At 39.7% G+C, this 24,106-nt stretch overlaps 1 protein-coding gene across 2 annotated transcripts in view; it reads right to left on the bottom strand.

Moving 5' to 3' along the window:
- atad2b (ATPase family AAA domain containing 2B) overlaps positions 1–24,106 on the bottom strand; it is a 66,534-nt gene that overhangs the window by 40,353 nt on the left and 2,075 nt on the right. For both annotated transcript variants that reach the window (XM_040125244.1, XM_040125243.1), the window contains exons 3-23: positions 23,863–23,894; positions 23,598–23,745; positions 22,838–22,937; positions 22,598–22,727; positions 22,323–22,472; positions 22,077–22,152; positions 21,807–21,908; positions 21,472–21,583; positions 21,186–21,301; positions 20,727–20,901; positions 20,301–20,389; positions 18,851–19,010; positions 17,277–17,367; positions 16,780–17,091; positions 15,586–15,736; positions 13,607–13,793; positions 13,220–13,405; positions 5,157–5,292; positions 3,664–3,857; positions 3,398–3,557; positions 530–652 (exon numbers count right to left, since the gene is read on the bottom strand). In XM_040125244.1, the coding sequence (XP_039981178.1) occupies positions 530–652; positions 3,398–3,557; positions 3,664–3,857; positions 5,157–5,292; positions 13,220–13,405; positions 13,607–13,793; positions 15,586–15,736; positions 16,780–17,091; positions 17,277–17,367; positions 18,851–19,010; positions 20,301–20,389; positions 20,727–20,901; positions 21,186–21,301; positions 21,472–21,583; positions 21,807–21,908; positions 22,077–22,152; positions 22,323–22,472; positions 22,598–22,727; positions 22,838–22,937; positions 23,598–23,745; positions 23,863–23,878 (2,914 nt within the window). In that variant the 5' untranslated portion in view covers positions 23,879–23,894. The remainder of the gene's footprint in view (positions 1–529; positions 653–3,397; positions 3,558–3,663; positions 3,858–5,156; positions 5,293–13,219; positions 13,406–13,606; positions 13,794–15,585; positions 15,737–16,779; positions 17,092–17,276; positions 17,368–18,850; positions 19,011–20,300; positions 20,390–20,726; positions 20,902–21,185; positions 21,302–21,471; positions 21,584–21,806; positions 21,909–22,076; positions 22,153–22,322; positions 22,473–22,597; positions 22,728–22,837; positions 22,938–23,597; positions 23,746–23,862; positions 23,895–24,106) is intronic.

Consider the following 24,106-nt stretch of genomic DNA (forward strand, 5'->3'; position numbering starts at 1 on the left):
AGGGGGAGAGACGGCCTGCAATGAACTGCACAGCTAACATGGACTGGCTAGGGCTCATTATTTAAGTGAATGAGCATTCTCCCAAAGTTTTGTTTATATAAATAAACAAATGATGCTTTTAAGTTCAGTGTTACTAGTGTGCTGCCTTAGTCTGCTCCACCAGTAATATAATGAAAACAACCAACCCTAGATAAAGAGGGAAGTTCAGACAGAATAATGGATACTTATCAAGTAACTGGAGTTATAGATATTAGATGGAAATTAGCTGGTATCTAAATCTGGTACAATACATCTTATCTCTTTTTATGAGAATAATGTGTTATTTGTACATTGTCCCTGAAAAATAAATTAAATAAAAAAAATTTTTAATAGTTGCAAAAGCATACTTTTCATAAGTATGCTAAGTGGTAATTAAGGATATGTGTGTAGAGACAGGAGTTTACTTTTAGGTACAATAGCTAGTGTGTCATATCTCAGTAACTGAAAAAAAAGTGCTTTCTACTTCTCTTTGTTGAAAAGATTTTCTTACCTCTTTTCCTGCGCGCCTCCTTGATCTCTTCACACATGCGGTCGAACTCAGGGTCTAGCTCAGCAGCAAATATAGCATGGGCTGTGTCCTTTAAACTGCAGGCTCGGTGCCTGATCACCTTGTCTAAGAAAGGGGGAAGACAGTGAAACATAACACTAGAGTCACAAGATGTAAAACTACGGTTTTCTGTTCGGACATGTGTGTGCACAGGCATGTCCTTGGTAACACAGGATATCAACCAGTATCTCTGCCATGGCATTATAATTTTTTTTCCCCCTTGGATATCAGTTTCTTTTCACCCACCATCAAGGCTTGTGCAGGACTGTAGTTTGTAGTTTGATGTTGCATGTTCTCCACGCCCTATCATATATGTAAGGCAAAGAGTCGATAGCAAGCCCACCCCATTCCAGTGTATCTGTGGGAAAGAGGATTGTAGAATTTTCTCACAGTTTGAATAAAGGATAGAGCTGGCTTTGGTGAGAAATCTTAACGGGCAGAACTCAAGATATGCAAGAAAGTCTTGATATCATCCATTTAGGAAAAAGGTGGGTGCCATCTCTCATTATGGCAGGCAGAGGTAGAACAGTTCAGGCAGAGAGTGGCAGAGGGGTCACAATATGCCAGCTTCCTTTATCTAATTGGAAGATGGCTGCCTAATTGTGATGGAGGCAATTTCTGTGTATTGGTGCATGTGTGTGTGCCTTTTCATTTGACAGAGTATGTTTGAGTGTGTGTACATGCAAGTCCTTTATAAGGGTAAAAATGCCTGTCCAGTGGAAGAGGTTTCAAAGGCCAGGTGGAATGCCAACAACTCGTCAGCATCTTTATTGGCCCTGCCTAACCTCCCCATCTAGAACAAAAAAGGTCGCACTGATTTACGATACTGTTGCTTACGTGTTCCTTCATAGGGGGTTGCAGGGTTGTCAAAGGGTTGTTATCGCCATTTCCCTAAAGCAACATAGAAGTATTTGTGACACTGAGTCACATTGTGGAGCACAGAGATATTGCCCTTCTTGATTTAGTAAGGTGGGGAGCTAAAAGACAAGGAAGCTAACCTGATTGTACATGGAGGGCAGTATGATAAAGACAGTGTGAAGGACAAGGAGAACCAGACCACACAGAGGGATAATGAGGTTTTTCCCAGCACTTTGTGAGCTGGTGTAGAACTTCCCCAGCAGCATAATTGTGCAATGTCTGGGCTATATTCCCTGGGCCAAGCATTGGGTGAGCAGGCAGGAAGCTTCGTTAGTCTTCTTTTATTAAACTGCCTAATTGCATTTTTCCCCTTTAGTGTATCATTTGTAGACCCTGCATGCCAACAAATGACCCAGGCCCTCGCCTGCAAAGACAGAGATATGATTTATTCATTTGGGCTGGCAGAGAATTGCTTCCCATTAGTATCAGGCAGCTATATACTTGCGAGGGAACCAAAGAAGCTGAACACACAAGGCAAGAATTAAGATTGCCACACCAATTGAATGGTCTGAAGCAAACCTACTGAATTCAGCTTTCAAGTAGATTGGCACTCAAAACAGTGCATACCTCTGCCAAGGCGAAAAATGCCCCATCTCACAATGTTAGGGAAAGTCTGAACCAAAATTTAATGGGTTCTTCCCTGGCCCATGCCACGTCCCTCAAGTTTGGTTCAAATCGGTTCAGTATTTTTTGCATAATCCTGCTGAAAAACAAACAAACAACACCCAAACAGACAAAAACATGAAAACATTTTAATCACCTCCTTGGCGGAGGTAATTAAAATTATTGGTATTGATACTGAGGATTTGATTCTAGTAGAAGTACTTTTTTCTTTTTTGCAATGAGATGTTCGTAACTTTTCTAATTTTTCCATGTTATATTTTGTGTATATACAAACATGTATCTCTTTTCACACAGGCTTTTCCCTTTCATGCAAGCAAGTACCCCATTTAAACAATTAATATAAATCCAAATCCAATCCATTTGTAAGTCACTGCAAATAAGAGTCCTCTCTGTTTGTTTGTTTGTGTGTACATGAGTGTTCCAGCACTCATTATGAAGCCCATATTCGGCTTAGGAAAAGGTTCAGAGATGGGAAGGAAGATGAGGTAAAAGTTGGTTCAAATTGCAAGAAAAGAGACCCTATTATATGTTCATGCATATGCAGCCTTCTTCAGCCATAAAGCATGAATAAACTGTGGAAATGCTGTTTTCAGTGGGAACTGTATGCATTTTACTTCATTTGAATTTCCAAGTTGAAGAAAACTATCTTGAGGTTCTGCAATTTCGCTGCCTGGAAGCCCTCTTCATTAGTCATTAAGTGATAGCTCTAATTACTTTTTACTCACACAATCACAGTCTAATGGAACACAACACTAACTACAGAAACACATGGTCATACTTATTTGGAAAGTCCAATGCTGATTCATTATCAAGGGAATGTCATATGCCACAGGAAAAAAAAGTTTCATGGGCATTGTCTTTAGATATTTATAGATATAGGAGAGTTTGGGATTAGGGGGAAAAAAAAAAAAAAAAAAAAAAACTTCCACAACCTTTGGGAAATTTTACTAATTTGTCTTCCTACCCAGGGCTGTATGGGAAGCTCATTCAATAAAAGATCTGTGGGTTAATAAAGAGATAGCGCTGTGCTGTAGTTTACTTAAGTTAGCACAAAAAGGCTAGATTTTTAAACTGTTATTTTACCTGTGGCAGATTGGTGGCATTATTGTGTGCATGGAGGCACTGTCTGTTGGACAGCAATCATGTGAATTATGCACACATGCATTTTTATGTATTTCATGTCTGTATTGCATGTGCATTTATGTAGAAGTATCTTATGTATGTGCCAGTGTGTATTCATGAGCATGTCCATATCATTTTCCTCCTCACCTCCAGGGTCCTTGTCAGGATTGTATTCTAAAGCATTACTGCAGATGAGGTCAATATCCACCAGGAAGTCTTTCACTGTCAGGTACTTGTGGGTGTCAATCTTGGTCATGACAGTTGACAGGTCCATGGGCTGCCGAATCACTTCAAGGTAGTCTGACACCTGGCACACAAACACACATTTCATTTTAATAAAGGCATAAAACCGCCTTTGTCAAACTATGAGATACTAGAGTGTGGGTCCCATCTATGATTCCATTCCTCCCTACCTCCTCAATGTCAACTGGCTTGCTGAAGATGTTAAAACGTTTGTCAGTGGCCAGGCGCTTGGTCACATCCCTGAGAAAGAGCCTGAGCTCCCGTAATGTGTTCTCCTCCTGTTCAGCCAGGCGGCGCTGTTCCTCTACTGACAGGACTCTGGGGCCTGGAGCCTCTGCCACTGGAAGTACCTCTTCAAACCTCTCTGTTGGGAGAGAAGCAAAAAGAAAAAGAAAAAAAAAGGGAGAAGCAAAAATAAGAGGACTACCGAAAATAAATGAAGTTTTCATACAGCTTCCATCTATCGGCAAGACCTAAAAATCTAACACCCACAGAGTTTCAGAGAAAAAGCGAAGAATTGTTGTGTCTTTGACCATAGCTGAACAACAAAACACAAAGACCTCAGCTACGGGCTAAGTCACTACAACCAACTAGGAAAAAAAATATATACGCACAGCTAGCCCATTGGTTGGAAGCTAACAACCAGACAGTCCCATCTCAAACCTGATCTTTGACCATTTCCTTTTTAACACCATTGCAGACACAATAAAAAAAATACTTGCTCCAGGAAAAAATAAACATTTTAAGAATCTTGCAGCTAAAGAAAATAATACAGCTACGTTCCTTACCAAAGACAGACGTTGAAATACACTAAGGAATAGAAATTCCAAAGACAAAATGATGAAGCGAACCAAGCAGATATCTTCTCCTCTCCCAAGGCAGCAGTCCTACCCCATGGTATCCACAGACATTGTTATGAAGGCTCCACAGCCCCTAAGGCCATTTCACTAGTAGCAAACCAAACCCTGGTTCTAATTTTAGGCTAATAGCAGCCAGGCCCTCTCAATTCCTCTCTCTGCTTTTCTGTCGGCATCTCTGCTGGAAGCCATGCTGCTGTGTTAGTCAGGCAGGAACCCCTGAAGAGCACTGGGCGAGTAAACTGGGGGATCCCTGCCTTGCATCAATGAGGAATCTGCGGAAGAATGCTAGGCACCATTTCCATTTGAAAGCGCGGGTGGAAACTTCTCTTATATTGAACTGGAACGGAGGGCTGGAGAGCACAGAGGAAGGAGGTAATGACATGGGGTAGTTCGAGGGGTGGATGGGGATGTGATTGGAGGGTGGTGGGGTCTAATTTTGATGTGGTTGAGGGATGGAGATGTCCAGAAAAGTACAGGCTTCACACTGGGACAATCTTACACTTGTATCTGCACCACCCTAAATATATTACAACTGCATGTCTATTCTCAATCTGAAGTGATCTTAAATCGATTCTGAATCTGTCAAACATTTAACTCCAGTGTGTGAATGTGATTTAAGTACACAAACGGGAGGATTTTGCAAACATACCAATCTAACAACATCTGCTCCTCTATCTTTCACTGGATCTAAAAAGGATTGTGGGAAAGATGGAAAACAGAGCTAGGAAGAAAAATAAGTACATGCAGACAACACTGCCTTCTAGGACTGAAAGCAGAGATGTATAAGTGAATACAGTTGGTACCTGTATTCCTGAGGCGTGGTGGAGCCCTGGCCGTTTGAACCAGCAGCAGGTCAGAGAAGAAGCTCCTCCTGTCCTCTTCTCCTGGAGGGCACAGCGTTGCTACCTCCCCATAGGTCCTCTGGAATATAGTTCTCACCTGTATTAAAAACAATTAGGGATTTGATAAAACAACCATACCCATATATTTTTAGCCTTACAATTTAAACCACATTTGTAATCAAATAGAATGTTAAAGTGTAAAACAATAAATACAAAAGCCAGGGCACTTTTTATGGTTTATGTCTCAGGTTCTGTCCTCTTTCTAAAGTTAATCAAACTTTGAGAATAATTATTTTAATCCAATTTCATTTCATTTTGTACACCCACTGTATTGAACGGATTACTTCACATGTTTCTCACATACTGAAAATGAGCACCATGATAAATACTAAATTTTTGATCATGCAGTATAGCTACTGTGCCTGTTCTCATCAGCCAGCGCACAGCGTACAGCGCACAACAGAAACTAAGCATGTTTCTTCGATGTTAAGGATTTAGTGAACATATGACATTTTTTATGTCCAAATTACTCACAACAGTAGTAAAAAGAAAATGGATCTTGTCATTTTTATTAGATTCCAGATCAGCGCTGCAATGAACAATTATTTCCATTGTTGATTAATTCCTCTTATTTTTTCAATAAATAGACTGATTGATTGATATCATCAAAAGTCTAGTTTTGTCCGATCAACAGTGGAAAAACACAAAAATATTCAATTTATAATTATATAAAAACCAAGAAAAGTAGCAATTCTTCACATGGAGAAGCTGAAATCATACAATATTAGGTAGTTTTCGCTTGAACAATTAAACGATCATCAAAATAGTGTCAATTAATTTTTTAACTAATCATTAAATCGACTAACTGTTGCAGCTCTAGTCCAGATGATACCTGATCAAACTGTGCAAATCATTCAGACCTGGACAATGATGCATCACCTTCTAGCTGTAAAGAAACATACTATGTAATACTTTAAGGATGTGCACCCAGACATAAACGACTGAATTTTTAATCTTTCAGACATTTGAAGCATGGACTGTGCAAAAGGTAAGAGGTTTTAATCTTTAGTATATTCAGTTCGTATATAGAAGAGTCAATACTGGATATAGGTAGAAAAAATACATATGCACCCACAATAAAATTGAAGATTTTACTTCCATTAATTTATAGGTGCCAAAAGAACAACACCTATATATAAATGGAAAAGTAACGTCCAATACATCTTATCAAGTAGTGAAAGAGCTAGATTTAATCTCCACAATTGATAATCCCAGTAACTAAATCACACTTGATCACTCATCTTTAGAAAATCTGAATTAGATGGCTGGTGAGTCATTCTGCCAATCTGTTGGTCCTGTAGATGTATGATAGCATAGTGTAATGCAGTGAATCACAAATGATAATTACAGAAGACTTCATCCTTTGGACATCTAAGTTAGTCTTCTGTATGAGTTTTTAATCATGAACCATGGCAATAAGGGCTGCAACATCACATCATTTGTTGATAAATCTATATTTGTTATGGGGATTGTGACAAATCCACTACCCAATTTATGCTACGGTAAACGACAATCTCACCAGATTTGTCCAGTGTTTTTCCACTTCAGTAATGTTTAGAAACACGAGACTGAAAACAGGCCTACTTTCCCAATTATAAGAAATTGTGAATTCACAATTTTCACAGTTACATGGATTTACCAGCACTTTTTAATGGGCAAAACAATAACTGGGACGGACAACGTAAGTCTCCAACCAGGTGAGAAAGCAAGGGATTCATCCAGCAACGGTATCATACTGCTAGGACTACGTACAGTGCACACAGCTAACCAAAACTATCCACAGTTCAGCTGACATACACAAACTTACTTCTACCTAGCTGGTAGGAGTAGTCTGTTCTGTTTTTGTTTTTTTTGTTTTTTTTTTTTCAAACCATTGTTACCATTTTATTTTATCTTTATAATTATCTGATAAATGAAAGAACAGTAATAGTAAAAATATACATAAGCCATATTCTAGCTACCTTAATTTCTGGTGCGCATCTATACTGGGGATACAGGGGGCTTCAAAGATCCCAGTTCAGTTCTGTGATGAAACTCAAGGCTGCTCCCAACAGGAAGCCCTGTTGCTGACTAAGCACCTATTTTCCACTTTATATCTTCCCCCATCTGTCTTTCACATCGATCCTCTCCCTCTCCCATGGCAAGTTTGTTCTCCCTTTCTGTCTGCATCTCCTTCTGTTCTCTTTCATACCCTCCCTCTCTGGATTTTGCACTCTCTCTTCACAGGAGGGGAAAAAATGAGGAATGAAGTAAAAAACAAGGAAGACAGTAGAGGAGCCAGAGACAGTCAAAGCAGGAGGCAGGTAATGATTCTCAGTATTTTTCATCATGACAAAAACTTGCAGGGGTGTTGACACAGGGAGGGATAGCAGATTTGTGGATAAATGAATGGCTTAAAAGAGGGGTGGGGTATGGGTGAGAGAGCTGGATGTACAAAGAAAAATTGTGGATGTCTGGTTGGCTAGAGCAACTGTAAAACCTGTCCTCCTAGTATAGTCGATTCTTAACTACTAAAATTGACTTAAAAGCAAACTAAAAACATCCCTGTCAGACTACATGACTCTCCTGTTACTACATCACTGTCTCAGTTTTCTGAAGAAAAAAATCCCTAATGCAGGTAGCAAATGAGTCTGCAGTACAACACAGCTCGAGAGAATAGCTCTTAATGTAATCGACATAAAAGCAATAGCCAAGACAACTTCCTGGATAACTATAGCCTAAAGATGGTACTCATTGCTCTCAGAAATTAGAAGAGATCTCAAAGAAGTGCTGCAAACATCCTGAAATAAACAAAGCACAAAAAAATGGATAATAATGTACACACTAAAGTGCTGATGGTAGTAGTGCTTACTTAGTAAGGGTAGGATGGAACATGAGATTGACAAGCAGACTGGTGTAGTGTCAGCAGTAATGCAGACGCTGCGCTGGGCTGGGCTGAAAAGGGAGCTGAGCCTGAAGGTGAAGCTGTCAATTTACCCCACTGCTCTACGTTCCAACCTGCAGCTATGGTCATAAGCTTTGGGTAGTGACCGAAAAGAAGGAGATTGCGGATATAAGTGGCCGAAATGAGCTCAGAGCAGAACCTCCACACCTTCACATTGAAGGAGTAAGCTGGGGTAGTACGGGCATCTGATTCAGATGCCTTTAAGTTGCATCTCTTCCCTTTGGAGGTGTTCCCGTCATGTCCACTTGGTACACTCATAACACACAGCGGGGGGACGTGGCTAAGGAAAAAGACATATGGACTACTATGCCTAGCCTGCTGTCACTGCAACCTGGACCCAGATAATCAACAGAAAATGGGTGAAGACAAATGATTTTATGACAAATGATTTTCCTGCTGAGTAGTGTACACTCATGCTATCACTAACTGAATGTTTTACATCCATTGAGGATAAATGACCAGTGATGTCAAAGTGCACGGCTCTTACAGCGTAAAATTTCCCCTACTTAATAGTTGTGGGAGGGTTTTTTTTGTTTTGTTTTTTTTTATAAAATCAAGTCACAGCTGTGATCCACTGACTATATGATTATGGTTTTGTTTGGTTTTATTCCCTCTCACAGTGTATCAGTGTTGCTACTTGAATCTTAAGATGGTGCCAACAATGAATTAATGTGGCTCCAATCATGTGTCAGTTATTAGTGGAAGAATAGATTATCCTTACAATTTTAAACAATTAACTGCATTGTCTAACTAGGTACCATGATTCTGAAAAAGCATTTGCTTTAGATCAGCTGCATTGTGTTAGCTCACAGAGGGGATACATTAATTTGTGTCATGGCTCCTATGTGTATTACAAAGCTTGAGGCATCTTAAGCAAACTGACAATACTGTCAAACTACAATTCAGTAGAAATGCTATGTCACTATTTCATCATCCCACTAGGTGATCAAGTAACAAAGGAACAAATTTAGAAAAAAAAGCTCTGCAATATTGTCTGACTAACTGGATGATTTTACCAGGTGAAACAAAAAATTAGTCAGCTAGTCAAGTTGTTTTTTTTTCCCCATTTGCATTGTAATTCAGAAACTGTAATACATAAACAAAAATATTATTGTACATAATAAATATTTTACATCTTACTTTGTTGTAAAACTATAATGTTAATTGTGGCACAGAATCATGATGGACATTTGTTTGAATTTATTTATATTAGTGTGCTCAAAAACTTCATTTCAAAAGTTAACCGTCTCAATAATATATAGCTCTCCTTTAATAAAGTGAGGGTCATTTTTCACAATCAAAACTCTTGTTAAATCTTTGAAATTATACTGCAAAATCCACCAAAAGTAAAAAGTCTGGATACTTCGGTGAAGACATACAGTAGCTGTTTGTTACATTATATCTATTGTGCCTTAGCACTGAGACCAGATTCTATATGCATCAATAAAAATATGGTAAAATGTGGTGCAAGCATTCACATTCAATTTGCAGTTCATGCGTTACAATTCACGCGACGCTTCAAAACATACATCCCAAAAGGTGTCACAGCACTAAACATAAAGACTGATGGGACACTCTCTCTTTATAACTGCTGTTAGTAACTGCTGTTACTTCACCCTTACAACTATATGTTCTAGCAATTTCCATCGGTTCCACCGAAAAGGAGGGAAGTCAAGCTACGCATAGTGAATGGTTGTTAAGGGAGGTAGGGAAGGAGGCTATTTAGTTGGACCCAAGCCTGTAGTGTAAGTTTTGGCTTGGGAGGGATGCTGCCTGTCCCCTGCTGAGGTTTGGAGCTGAGACAGCAGCTGTCATTATGTTCTCAGAGCCAGAGAGTGAAACAACACTCTCAAAGATAGCCAAATCACTTAAAGCACCAAAGGCTGCAGCATGTCCATGCGTAAAAAAATTTAAAACAAAAACTCCTCAAATCTTACTTGAATGAAGTTTTTGCAACAAAGAATAAGCACTAGCATTTAAAGAGACAATCTCAAAGATGTTCATTTAAATAAGTATCTATAAAGTCACTATCCCCTAATTACGTAACAGGATGATTGAGCCTATGGCCCACTGATGAAAGTATTGCAATATTTGTATATTTGCGCTATTACGACCTGGGTGTCTGTGGCAACATTCCCAGAAAAAATGCTGTATTAAGTTTCTGTTAATGCAAAAGGAACATTTCCTACTGCTGCAGCTTCACATTAAAAGTATTTAACTGGCAAAACACAAGTTGACTTTTATTATGAAGTAGTCACAGGAAATGTAATGAGTTTGTCAGTGAGCTTAGCACTTACCACTATCGTTCAAAAATGCACCTATAAAACAAGAAAAAGGTCATTTTCTGCATTTTTGTTCAGCGGATCAGTTTGGAATATTGCAGGGAATAATGGAACAAGAAGGAGCAGCCACAGTGAGCTGTTGGATGAAGAGCTGCAGGCGACAGGCTGCACACCTCCAGCTTCTCAGTGAGGAAAACTACTCCTTTTCACTGTGCACTGCTGTTCGCAGACTCATCCCGTGTACAGCATAAAATCAGATCTCAGTTGCTCACAGAATGATGGAAAAAAGCCAATTATTGCCTGAATTCCTTATTTAAATCAACATTGCTGCCCCGAGAATTCTGTAACCTGTAGTATTAAACCACAGTTGCTGTTACCACCAGTAACTACAGGTGTCGCCAAATCAACCAGGACTGAAATCTTCGAGATTGCCACTTTAACAAACAAACACTTTCTTGCAAATATTTCCAATTATTAGAAAAACAAAACTGCTAAACATACACACAGCCTAAACAAAACCCACTCTTCCAGCATATAGTCTGTAAATCATACTCTCTCTGGAAAACCTGGGGCACTGTTTCAGTGGGACCAACTACTAGATATTTTCCCCTTACCAATTTCTACACGGAGCTGGTAGTTACGCCTGCACCACATTGAAAATCACTATGAGCGGTAGTTTTGTGGAGTCTGTATGTCTGTCATCCTTATTGCTTCTCTGTGTTGCCTTCATTTTATAATTACATTAATATGAATGCATTTTTGCGCATATCACAGAGATTTTCAGATTTTTTACTTTTTTTGAGATGACTGGTTAGGGTCATCTCAGTATAGTATGAAAACCTGCTAGCAGAAACTTGCTTGAGATAGATAATCCATCACAATAAAGCAGTTATGTCATCATTTACAGTAGAGCTGAAAGCAAGGATTTATTTAAAAGGTCTTTCGGACTGATGCATTCATGTGCTCGTAAGAAGTTTCAACAGAACTTGAGAGTTTGCACCCAAATAACCAGAATCACTATTATTGTAAATAATTCATTGAACAGCTGAAATTTGTAAAACCCCTAACTTTTAAACTAAAGCTTGTCTGAGGCAGCCAATGGGGCCAAATGTAGCATATTTCAAAAGAAATCAATCTTCAATTCATTTACAGAGTAGCCAAAATGTCAAAGGTGTAAACAGTCAAGGCGTGAAGTATTTTCTCAGAGTAAATAAAGAACTAACTGCATAAAGATGTCCAGTGCAAGGGTAATGCAATAATGTTCATCTTTCTGTCAACCATTCATCACCACACATTTAACTATTTTGTTTATCATTGTCCGTGTTGGAGGAGGGCAAACAGAGGCACACTGTGGTACAGGCACATCATATGCTTTTAAATATAACTTTAAAATGAGTAAGAGAAGAATTTTTTACAACAAAACTGTAAAAAGTTAAGAAAGGAACTGATTAACAAGTGCAATGATGCAATCCTACAACAAACTACTTTAGCAGCACAAGACACTCAAATGGAGAACACACAGGAGAAAGCCAGCTTAACCTAAGGACAGTCTTGATACCCCCATGTTGGCTCCATGTTGACTGACACCATTGATCTCATCAAGTGCTTCCCTGTTTGCCATGCTACATGGCCATTTGTTCAATGACCAAAGAAAAGGTAACTTGAAGAAAGCAGTAACTGCCATTCACCTAGTATGTAATGAAGACGAATCTAGCCTGTGATACCCCAGCTGAATGGTCTGTAGGGTATGATTACTTCCATTTTCATGCTTAATCTCTTAACATAGCATGTGAATAAACAAAAATGGTGGTGTTACGTGAGGTAAAAAACTGTAAAGCAACGCAGAGAATTGCAGGGATCTATCAATCACACAACATAAAGAAAATAAATAATGACATGAAATAAAGATAGAAAGACAAGTACATATGATCAAAAGAGAATTTAAAAAAATAAATAAACAAAGAAAAACGTGGCAAATGGAACTAAAGAGGTTAAAAAAGCCCAGTTGTCTCAGTCCTAATGAGTCAACTACAGAGAGAGAATCATCCTAAGAGCCTCTCCCACCTTGGAGCATGGCCAGGGTTGAGGCCTTGCTAAAACATCAGCTAAACACTTATACAAATACAGAAACAGGAAAAATAAACTATACGGTCTGCACAGACATACTGATATGGTGTGTGTGTCCTGGGTTGAAGAAATGGGGCTGCCAACCCTCTGACCTAATTAAAGCCCATCTTTTGTTTGACAAGAGAGGACCCTCATCCTAATTTTTCTCCATCTCTTTTTCTCTACTTCCCCTTACTCTATCGTAATCCCTCCCTTACAGCCTAACCAACAGTGGGTGGTATGAGTCTTCTTTGGCTTTCAAAGAGAATAATAAATCCAAGAGGAAGGATGAAGGAACAGGGGTTAGGATACCCAGGGAGAAAAGTGGGCAGTGGGATAAATGACAAGAAAAGGGAGATGGAGTCAAGGCAGATAAAAACCCTGTGGGAGCAAATGACCTTGACTGTGACACTCTGTGTGTGTCTGCACTAGTGCCCCTGACTATAAGGGGAAAAAAAGAAACCTTTGAATCATGCTTTAGCCTCCACTGCCATATTAAAGGCTTAAGGTTAAAACTCTCCCCTCTCACATGATGGAAGCTACTGCATCAACAGCAATATGGAATCACAAAAAAAACATAAGGCAGGTGTCAAGCTAAATCTGAAAATGTCGGCTTAGGTTTGTTTTTCTACCTCTTCGGACAACTGTGAGTAGTGAGTCTCGGCAGTGGCAAGGATCAGGACAGGGCTGAATGAAGGCACATCCTGCAGCAGGGTGAGGAAGGTGCTCTTCACAGTGTCACCTACTGTCTCCCACCACTCTGAGATATGCGGCATGAACACCACGCTGGGCACACTCCGGCAAGCCTCACGGAAAACCTACAACAACAAAGCACACACTGTTGCTTAAATACCTATAAATACCTATAAATCTAAAAGCAGGTAAGTTGATTATTCCACCAGTGCAATAAATGGCCTTGTGTGGGTCTGCATGTGTGCGAATGTCTGCACACATATCAGTCTGTTTGTATGTTTGTATGTTTGTGTGTGTGTGTGTGTGTGTGTGTGCGTGTGTGTTACCTGAGCACAGGACTCCTCTGGCGTCTTCGCACTGACAGAGTAGAGAGTGGGCAAGTCAAGGCGGTGTACTGGCAGCTTGTCCAGGTGGTGCAGCAAGGCAGGGGCCAAGTGGGAGCTCTGTCCTGAGCCCGAGGCCCCAGCCAACAGCAGACGAGGCCGGTATGCTGTGGGCTGTTGGAGGGCAGAGCTAGAAGCAGATGGGAGATCATAGTTAGCGTAGTATCTATCACCTTACGATCACTAACCAGTAGCCATATTGTCATTCAAACAAGCCGTGTTACAGTAGAAGCCATATTGTTTTTTAAGTTTTTATCATTTTCTGCAGTAAGCTAATGTTGATACACAGAGTTACAGTTGATACTAACTCAACGACCCTACAAGTGCTTCATTATACAAAATTTTTATGTAAATACAATGATAGGCCACTACTGTGACTAAATGTTGTATACCGGTAAAAGACCAGTAAAAAAAAGTATCTCCGTACACAGTTTTCTGTCAGTTTGAAACATTTCAAGGACAAAATTGAGTATATTACATCTCTGATCAAGTGAGATTAACAAAACCAATCAGAACAAAATAAAGGCTGCCTTCACTTCTTTTGAACAACAATGGACTCTTAGCAGCTGGAGTAAAAGAAACTCTGTGCTCAAGTGTTGCAGTTTGACAGCAAAAAAAGGAAAGAATGAGCCACACACCAAGTTACGTGGTTAGAAGAAGCATAGTAGAAGATTGTTAGAGTCTGAGCTAACCTCCAACTTCTACCACATTATGTAAAAGAGTGAAGCCCTCCCTTATGGACCTGTCATAAGGACATACATAGAGCAACATGCTTGCAGAATAGGCTCTGCTTAAAGCACCTTTTGAAGGTCTGCATGTGTGCATAACCCCACTAATCCTACTGTGCGTTTTGCAAGTATTAGACAAGCCAGAAGTGATCGACTCCCTGCCCTTATCTCGCTCTTACATGATTTCTCCTATGTGTTATCTGTAACTTCACCTACAGGATAGCTATATTGAAACTCCTAGAGATTCCTGTGAGATTCCATTGTGGCACAGGTGTGCCACCATTAGGTGTTGACCATTAGGCCAGCTAACCCTGGCTTTGGGAGCACTGATGAAGGCAGAGAGCCAAGAGGCATTAAGTGCTGTCTTAATGCCATTTGTTGACCAGTCAATAAAGCCTTTCTATAGGTTTTTGATTAGTATAATTGCATACAGCATTATAGTAGGAAAAAAAAAAGCCATTTTCAGACTTCAAAGCATATTGTGTAAGCCTTGAAAACTCTAAGCTTGATAACTGCTTAATAGGTTTATCAATAAATGGTTCAGGTAAATAAAACACCATAAGTTAGTCCTTGAGTAACCCAGTTCTTTCACCTCTCTCCAACAGTGATTTCAGAATTGTCCTATGCCTTCTCTTTTCACTTTTATCCTCTCCTTTGATCTAGCCCTGTGGTCTCCACAGCTGAGAAATCTTTACAAGTGCTTCCTGTGAAGCCACTGAAGTCTGTCTGTTGCTCATTTTTATTATACAGTTTGACTTTTTGATGACTTGTGTGGGAAATAATGTGTTGTATCTGAAGTGAGAGGTGTCCTACTAGGAAGATAACTGCGTTTCAAAGGCACACTAGATCAATATTAGTCCCTAATTAGATGATTAGGGTGAAAACCCAGTAACACTCTGGCTTTTAAAGTCAAAAAGTCATTCTGTATCACCATCAGCTCCATGTTTGAAAATGTAAATACATGTGTGTGTGCTTGGCATGTTGGCTTTAAAATTCCTCATTCTATACCTGACAGAAAACCAAAATGTATCTATTTTCACTCTCAAATAACTTAAAAAAAATAAGGGGGGGGGTCATTTTTTTAGTAGTGTACTTACACACCATTGTCTGCGCACTTTAAATAAATTTACTGTCAACATAGCAACTTTATCACCATGTGCCCATGAAAACTGTATTTCTTTTATGTGGACTCACAAGGAGAAATGGAGGAAGGGTCTGTGCACTGCAGAGGAAGAGAGCTGACTCTTTGGGGATGCAGCAGGCTCGCCTTCATAGATGGAAGCAGAGCATTCCTCATTGTCATCGTCGCTGTACAAGTCGTCTTCAAGCAGTTGATTGTCACCGCCTAGCACAGAGAGAAACACTGCTTACACAGCCATGCATATGTAGAAATTCACTTTTCCTGGAATTACTGAGCAACAATGGTGGTAAACACACTCAAAAGTTTGTTTCTACAAAGTTTAATCCTCAAAGCAACCCTATCACTGACATTCATGTGGCATTTCACCAAAAAGCGAGGACCAGAATTACCGCCTCGCATTTGTACGCCTCCACCAACCAGTCAAGTTGCAGTTTACATCCATGTCTGTCCAGACTCATATAATATATGCAGTTAAGATTTGAGGGAATTTAATAAAAGAAAGTATTCAATGTATTTTATAATAATTAGTTTATTTAAGTTATTGTGTTCATAAGAATGGCAAGGACGTGAGGTCACAGTGACGTTGACCTTTGAAGACCAAAATCTAATCAGTTCATCCTTTGAGTCCAAGAGAACGTTTGTGCCAAATTTGGAGCAATTCCCTCAAGGTATTCCTGAGATATAGCGTTCATGAGAATCAGAGGAGCAGATGGACAACATAATGCCTCTGGCAACAGCAGAGGCATAATAAGGCTCGCCTTATTATTAAAAAAAGAGAGCTGGCTTATTACGTGGGATGTAATGGGGATTTTAGGTGATAAAGCACCCTGGGAAATTCATGTTAATATTGGGTGCAAGAAGTACACCTCTGGGATCGAGCTGCATTGTAGCTCATCTGCTGTAAATACTCTTTTGTTGAGTGGAGTGGGAGCTGGGTCATTGAAGTCCTCGCAGGATGACTGGTTATCTAGTCTCTGCAACTCTGGATACTCAGGGGGGATAATTCACTATAGATTCTACGTTCAGTGTGTGAGGGTGATACAAAGCACTTTGTAGTATTTGATTATCTCTCTCTCTCTCTCCCCACCTTATTACAAAAGTGCAAACATGGAAAGTATACTAACAAGTGAGACAGGTGGCAAGGGAGAAGAGAGCAAGAGTAAAGGTGGGAGAAGCAGCAGCCAACAGCAGGAAAATGAAAACATGATACAGCTGAAACCATGGGCCCCTGGGTCCCATATCCCTACCGTTGGTGTTGTCTCTGTCAGGACACTGAGCATGGGGGAAGACTCGGAGCAGCGCTTTCAGCACCAAGGAGAAAGAGCTAGCCAGCAGGGGCCTGAGGGTGGGAGACAGGGCTCGGCCTGGGGGAGCCAGGGCTCTCTGGGAGGCTGGGACGATTGTCCTCATGGCCCTGCTGAAGTCGCCAGGCCCCAGGATGATGGAGGTGACATCCAGCTTCAGTTTCACGCTGCTGCCGTAAATCTGGGGGTAGCGGCGACGCAGTGCCACCAAGGCTGCCTCTGTGCAAAGTGCTTTAATGTCAGCACCACAGTAGCCTGGGAGCAAGCCAGATACACAAAGGTTAGTTAATAATTCATTTCCTTAAATTTTGGCTTTATAAAAGGTTTGTTTTCAAATGGCATTGACAACATGAATGTCAAACAGTTAACCAGTGGTAATTTGAAATGACACTTTTCCAGCAAAGATGGCACAAAGTTTTATACGCAGATATCACTCTTACCGACACATTTTTCTGCAAGTTCATCCACAAATGGCTCTGCCAATTTGGGATTCCAGTCCCGTGTGTGAATCTTCAAGATGTGCTTTCTAGCCTGAAAAGAGGATTTGGAGTGGAAAAGGGTAAAGAGACACAAAGAACAATAGAAAAATTAGAGTCAGTACATGAGGGAACAAAAAGTCCTGTGTAGCCTTCTAGGAATCACATGTCAAAAAAACACTGACAAGGTAACAGGTTTCACTGCCACAGTAGCTTCCACTTCTAACAAAAAATGTGAAAGAATTTTGAATTAATGTATCATTTAAATAGTACGTTGCATAAGACAAGATAAAAAGAAACAAAGCGTGTCAATGATACCTTGGGAAATCACATCATAAATATCAGAAAAACATGTCTAGCCTAGAGTGTAGCCTGTCTAGAGTATAGCCTTTAATCTATCTAGAACTGATAACACCAAGAGAAAGATCAAAACTGGCTTGAGTGCATCAGTGAGCTAAACTGAAGGGGTTGCTAACACTTCAGCACAATGCGCCCTTCAATTCATTGCAATGTCTCCACAGGACTGTGCTTTGATAAGTAGCCATTAAGAACGAAGTGGTCTTTGTTGTGAATCAACAACAGCAACAGTTTTCATCATCTTTCATCGCATATCTCTATCTATTCAAACGACACAAATGGGCCAGATTTCATATGGGCTTCTAACTTGGGCAATACCAAGAGGGAGCTGAACTTGATTCAGTAGTGAGGCTCACTATTTGCACAAGAACTAGGTTTTTAATCAGATCACTACTGGTGAGTTTAGCCTGCAATGGCCTGCAGATAAGGCTTTGATCACCAATCACCCTACCAGTTTGTCCACCCCTTTGTGGACAAACTGTGCAAAGCTACCCATTAGACAGGTTTGATGAGGATGAGTCACCTACACTGAGCTGTTAATCTCACGCACTGTCACATTGACACACATGTTAAATTGTTTTGTGAGTAGTAGCAAAAAAAAAAAAAAAGTCTCCCCAACTGCAAAATAAAAGCAATCAGATCTACGTAATAATAAATCTGCTATAATTGGTTTTTAATTTTCCAAAAACCTAATGAGCATCTGCTTTGCCGAATGCTTGTTGAATCGAAACATCCAACAGCAAGTTAAAAACAGTAGATGAGTCTTAATAGCCAGAGGGCTGCATGTACTAATTTTGTGATAGGACTGATATGATTAAAACACAAATTACTTCAGAATTAAATCGTGTTTCCAACTAGGTGTGCATGTAGGTACAGCATAGTATGTACAGCAAGTGATCCTTACACAGAATATTGCAGGCTGTTATCTGGTGGTTGCACAGAGGGATACAGATTCTGTGGGGCAACAACATTTAAGGTAAAAATGCCACTGTGTATGTTGGACTGTGTCATAATATGCAATCTTTTAGGTATACAAATCAAGCGTTAAAGTGTCTTACAATGAAAAAACACAGCTAAAGAAAATCCAAGAGCCTCAAAAACAAGACTGGCTGTGAAGACAATGATTGCTTCCATGTAAACCTATCCACTGTACGCAATATTGATGTTCCATTCCGTTTCACCTTCTTGTCGGGCAGGTTGAACAGAAACTCCCGGTCAAAGCGTCCAGGCCTCCTGAGTGCCGGGTCGATAGAGTCAAGTCTGTTTGTAGCACCAATGACCACTATCTCCCCACGACTGTCCAAGCCGTCCATTAAGGCCAGCAGAGTGGACACAATAGAACTGGAAAGAGGGAAGAAGGGGATGGGACAGTATGTAATACAGTTAGTAGTACATTTAGCAATATATTCACTATTCAGTTGTATTTGAGCTTACAGCCAAAATAACACAAAACACAAAAACTGTTTCATTTTATTGCAAGACAGTTATGGAATAAAAGCTGAATCTAATTTACCATACTTACAATGTTGCAAGAGACATACTATATTACAGTTACACACACACACACACGCAGATTTTTTGAGATTGAAACAATATTGCCAAGACTGAGTCAGCAGTGACCAAATAAACAAGGTCTTATTTCTGCAAATATCCTGTCAATTGAACAGGCATAATGAACAGAACACTATGGGAAAAAAATATCAACTGTTCTGTTTCCCTGTTGACTAGAGCTCCATGCATGTATTTACCCAGCATGGCAGAAAGAGGAGAGCATCTATAAACACAAGCTTACAAACATTTCATTACTTGAATAAACCATGGCCCAGAATTGTAATGTCACTTTTCACAAATATTTCCTTTTTTAGATTGCAACTATTTTCTCGAGGATCAACTGTAAGCTGTGTTTCCATAATAGGAAACTTCCTCGCCTAAGGCTCATGCTGAAAATGGTCTAAATCAGAAGTAAAATAGTTATGATCACTGATTTTTACCGCTTTGGTTGCTAAGTGCCAATCAAACAAACAGATATGGACTCAAGTGTCACTGATGTGAAGCACTCAAATCCAGATCAGCCAACTTCTTCCAAAAATCAAAGCTGCAGTGAAAACAGTTTGGACCTGCAATTCTAGCAAACCTGTGCCACCTTTTGGCAAGGAAAGTAACAGCAGCAGGAATTTAAACCTGCAGACATGCCTTCATGCAAATGTGCATAGAAGTAAAAGCACCCACAGTTTCGACACTTTCACTACTGCATGTCGACAAGTGTGTATGGTACAGCTAAGATTTTTTTTTTTTTTTTTAAACAGGTGCTTTTGTGTGCATTTAAAAAGCTAAATAAAAAGGAAAAATGCACGGGTTAGTTAGAGTTTAGTTAGAGTGTGAGTGACTTTCAAGCCATTTCCATGTGTTGCTTGACAATTCTGTCATTTCAACTTTGATGATTATGGACATGTGACACAGAACAATTACTATTGAGGTTGTTCACTGCAAGACTGATAAGTAAGTGTAATTGGCCAGTGTAATTTGATACTGGGCCACGTTGGAGGTACCCATATGTTTCACGCATTAACAAGTGTACAGAACAGTTGTACATTATTGTGCGATATGAGGGTTAAACCAAATTAGTCTCACCTGTGTATCTGGTCTTGCCTGCTGGAGCGAACAGGAGCCAAACCATCAATTTCATCAAAGAAAATAATGGATGGCCTCATCAAGTAAGCCTGATCAAGGGCATAAACAAAACCATGGTCAAACCAAACAAATTTAAAAAAAACAAAAAAACAATGTTCATTGAAAAAAAATACATTAACTCTGGCTGGGTTCAGTTTGCTTATAATTCAAAAAGTCAATTTTCTAAAAGAAAAAAAAAAAAAAGTGAAAAACAATACGACAACATTAAGTTACAACAGTGAAAACAATGAATTTACTCTAGTAGCAGCAAATGACCAGTTTTCTATTTACATTGTAAAGTCAGTTCAGGTCAAGTGACTGAAGATATGATTGCAAGGATAGAAAAATTGCCTTTGACCTCACAGAAGCGCTGCCTAAGTGACTCACCTGGTCAAAGAGCAGGCGTAGCTGGCGTTCTGATTCACCAACCCATTTGCTAAGGCAGTCAGCTCCTTTCCTCATGAAGAAGGAAACCTTCCTGTCTCCCTGGCTACACTCGTTGGCAAGTGCCCGTGCAACAAGGGTCTTTCCTGTCCCTGGTGGGCCGTAGAACAAACACCCTCTAAAAGAAAAGGGAGAGGAGATTAAAACTATGTTTACTTAATGACTGTAAAGAACACCACTTTTTTGTGTGTGTGTATATATATATCTCAACTCTCTTGTATGTATGTACCAAGACAAAGATAAAAAATAATGTAATCATAAACATAGACTGCATGTCGGTGGTCAAATTTTAATATAGTCTGTTTTTTCATCAAACATCAAAAAGTCAGAAAATACAACAAAATTCCAAACCAAATGGACTTACAATTTTGAAATAAATTGCCACAAGTTAGTTCTTCTCACCTGGGAGGCTGAATCTTGAATTTCTCAAAGATTTCAGGGTAAAGCAGGGGGAACACTACCATCTCCTTTAGTGACTGAATATGATTACTGAGCCCACCCACACTGTCAAATTTCACCTGAGGAGAAAATACATTTTGCACACATCACCTATGAACACTCAAAATCAAATTTTAAGAAGGTCAACAGGTCTCTCTTTTTGGCTACAAAATGTATTATAACTTCCTAGTTGTAAGTCTAAGTTGTGCTGCTCTACAGCTTTTTGGCATGTATTAGCATTTCCACTCACAGAGCTATCAAGGTTCATGGGATCCACATCAGCCAAGCTGGCACCCACTTTCACCCGATCACGCAGCACACCACTAGCCAGGTCTTCTGCAGTCAAGTTCATAGGTAAACATCTGTGAAATAAATAAGAATGATGTAAGTGGTTACATCTGAGGAGTAAAAGTACATATTGGCCATTGCTAAAGCCTTTGTACAAACTAACAGTCCTAGATCTCAATTATTTTATAGTACTTTCAAAAAAACTATAATAGAAAAGTGTTTCAATCAAAGCAAAAGTAAGACAGAGGAAGATGAAGGGAAGATAAAAAGTAGAAGAAAGAAAGCAAAGGCCATTACCTGTTTCTTGCCCGGGTCATGCTCTTGCTTTTTCTCCGCTCGAACCGCTCTTCATCAGAAGACGATGTGGTGTCACTGCTGTGAATGGCATGTTTCTTCACTCTGGACAAATATGACAATCTAGATTCAGTATCACACAACCAGGCTGTAACAGTCCTTAATGATCAACCACAGCTCTGAGTTCATTACTCATGGTAGTGAAAAAACTCATTGTTATACATTTAGCACCAGATTTGACTGGGATATTTCACAAATTAAATTTCTACCAACCTTATATGGCTTCTTCTGGCTGGGGATCTGTGGGTGTCAAAAAGTGAGGGGTTGCTCTGTTTCCTGTTCACAGGCTCTGTGAAAGCAAACACAAAGCAACTGGTTGTCACAGATCAAACCTAAAGCATTATTTAAAAAAGTGGAGATAATTACATAAATGAACAAAATTCCTATCACAGCTGAACAAAATTTGTATACAGAGGTTTGATTAGGGAAAAAAAAAAACAAAAAAAAAACAGTAATTACCAATAGGTGGTGCCTCATATCTCTGCACCGTCTTACGCTGTCTCAGGTTGTATGGTCTGTCATTTTCCTCTCCTGCCTCTTCCGCTTCATCTCCTTCATCGTCTTCATCGTCATCCTCTGCATCTTCCTCCTCTTCCTCACCGTGAGATTCTGAAAGTCACAAATGTGGTTTTCAAACTTCAAATGAAAATACTATCAAGTGTCTCTTCATAAATTTTTCATGATCTTTCCCTCACTCCACTGATTCATAAGTAGAGCATTAGCAGGAAACTGACCTTCCGTCCCTTCCTCCTCTTCCTCCTCCTGCTCCGTTTTGCTCATGACTTTGTGGTGTGTAGGCAGGCTGAAAGTACTCCTGCGCATGGATTTCCTACGCTTCACCCGGGAATACATGTCCATGTTTTCCTGAAAGAAAAGAGCCTTTACACTATGACTTGTGTTCACGTTAGATCATCACACACCGATACTGTACTTGTCTAGCTCTGCTTTGTGTGTTACAGCATGACCAGACTCACCTCCTCAGTGTCTCCAGTCCACATGCGAAGTCGCTCCACCTCACGGTTCTGCCTGATGCTGCTGATGTTGTCCATCTCCTGAAGGACAGCCTCAGCAGTGCTGCACACACACGCACACACACACACACGAGAAACTGAACGCATCTTTATATAAGCAAAACATTGGTAAACGTTTTTGTCTGGGAGAGGTATTTGATCTGAAGTGCACTTTTGGATAGTAGCACTATGTTGTATTACCTCTTTACTAAAGCACATGGCATGTAAAATGAAAGCATGACTATGAAGGTAAAGCACTGACTTCCATCTGTAATTTGAGGGTGTTCACACTAATATTTTGTGAACAGGAGGGCAAGATTTGCACTTGCACTGTTCAGTATGAAATATAGCAACAATGACTACACTGCTCAACCAACATGGATGAACATTTTATGACACCCATAAACCTCAAAGTCAACTTTATAAACTTTATGTTTTATAAAAACACAGTGCCACAGCATTAGAAACGTCCAAATACAAATTGTATATGGGTTTATATATACTGTACACAAGCTCTATGAAGGAAGAAGACCTGAGCACCTTACCAACTAAATGATACTCATAATAAACTTTTTGGATTTCTAATACTTTTCTCAAGTATTAGGAGTCCACTCCTAAGAGATTATTTAAGTATGCTCTTACCGATTCAGTCACTTCCTTTTTCTTCTCCTTTTTTCAAAGCAGTACTGCAAAGAAAGGTGTCAGTAGTGTGAGTGCTACCTACCTGTTGACCAGCTGGTCAAACAGCAGGCTCTGATTGAGGTGTTCAAATTGGCTCTTCTTCACCCGGCAGCTCCTCTTCAGCTCCACATGGCCATTCATGTGAGAGTGATCTCCTACTCCACTCTCCTCATTCCGATGACTCATATGGGCTGCAGCATTAACAAAAATGAAATTAGGGGCCATTCTTTTAATAGTTTTCTTCTCAAAAGCATATTTTCAATTTATGGCTTAAAAAAAAAGGAACTTATTGAAAAGAACTGCATTACCGTGCCCATTTTGCATTATGCGAGAGGACAGCCTAGAAATAAAAAAAAGTGAAATATGTATGGATATCTGCACAGAAGACTACAATTAATCACACATAATACTGTTTGAGAGCTCCTGTTTAACTTTGTCTGCTCCACTGTTTACAATACATGACATGAGGAGAATCAAGTCTGACTCAACAGCCAGTGACAACAAATAACTGTGGCTTATTAAAACTATTACTTTATACAGACAAACTAATAA

The sequence above is a fragment of the Xiphias gladius genome, chromosome 4 (assembly GCF_016859285.1).
Source record: "Xiphias gladius isolate SHS-SW01 ecotype Sanya breed wild chromosome 4, ASM1685928v1, whole genome shotgun sequence".
In the NCBI taxonomy this organism is placed as follows: Eukaryota; Metazoa; Chordata; class Actinopteri; order Istiophoriformes; family Xiphiidae; genus Xiphias; species Xiphias gladius.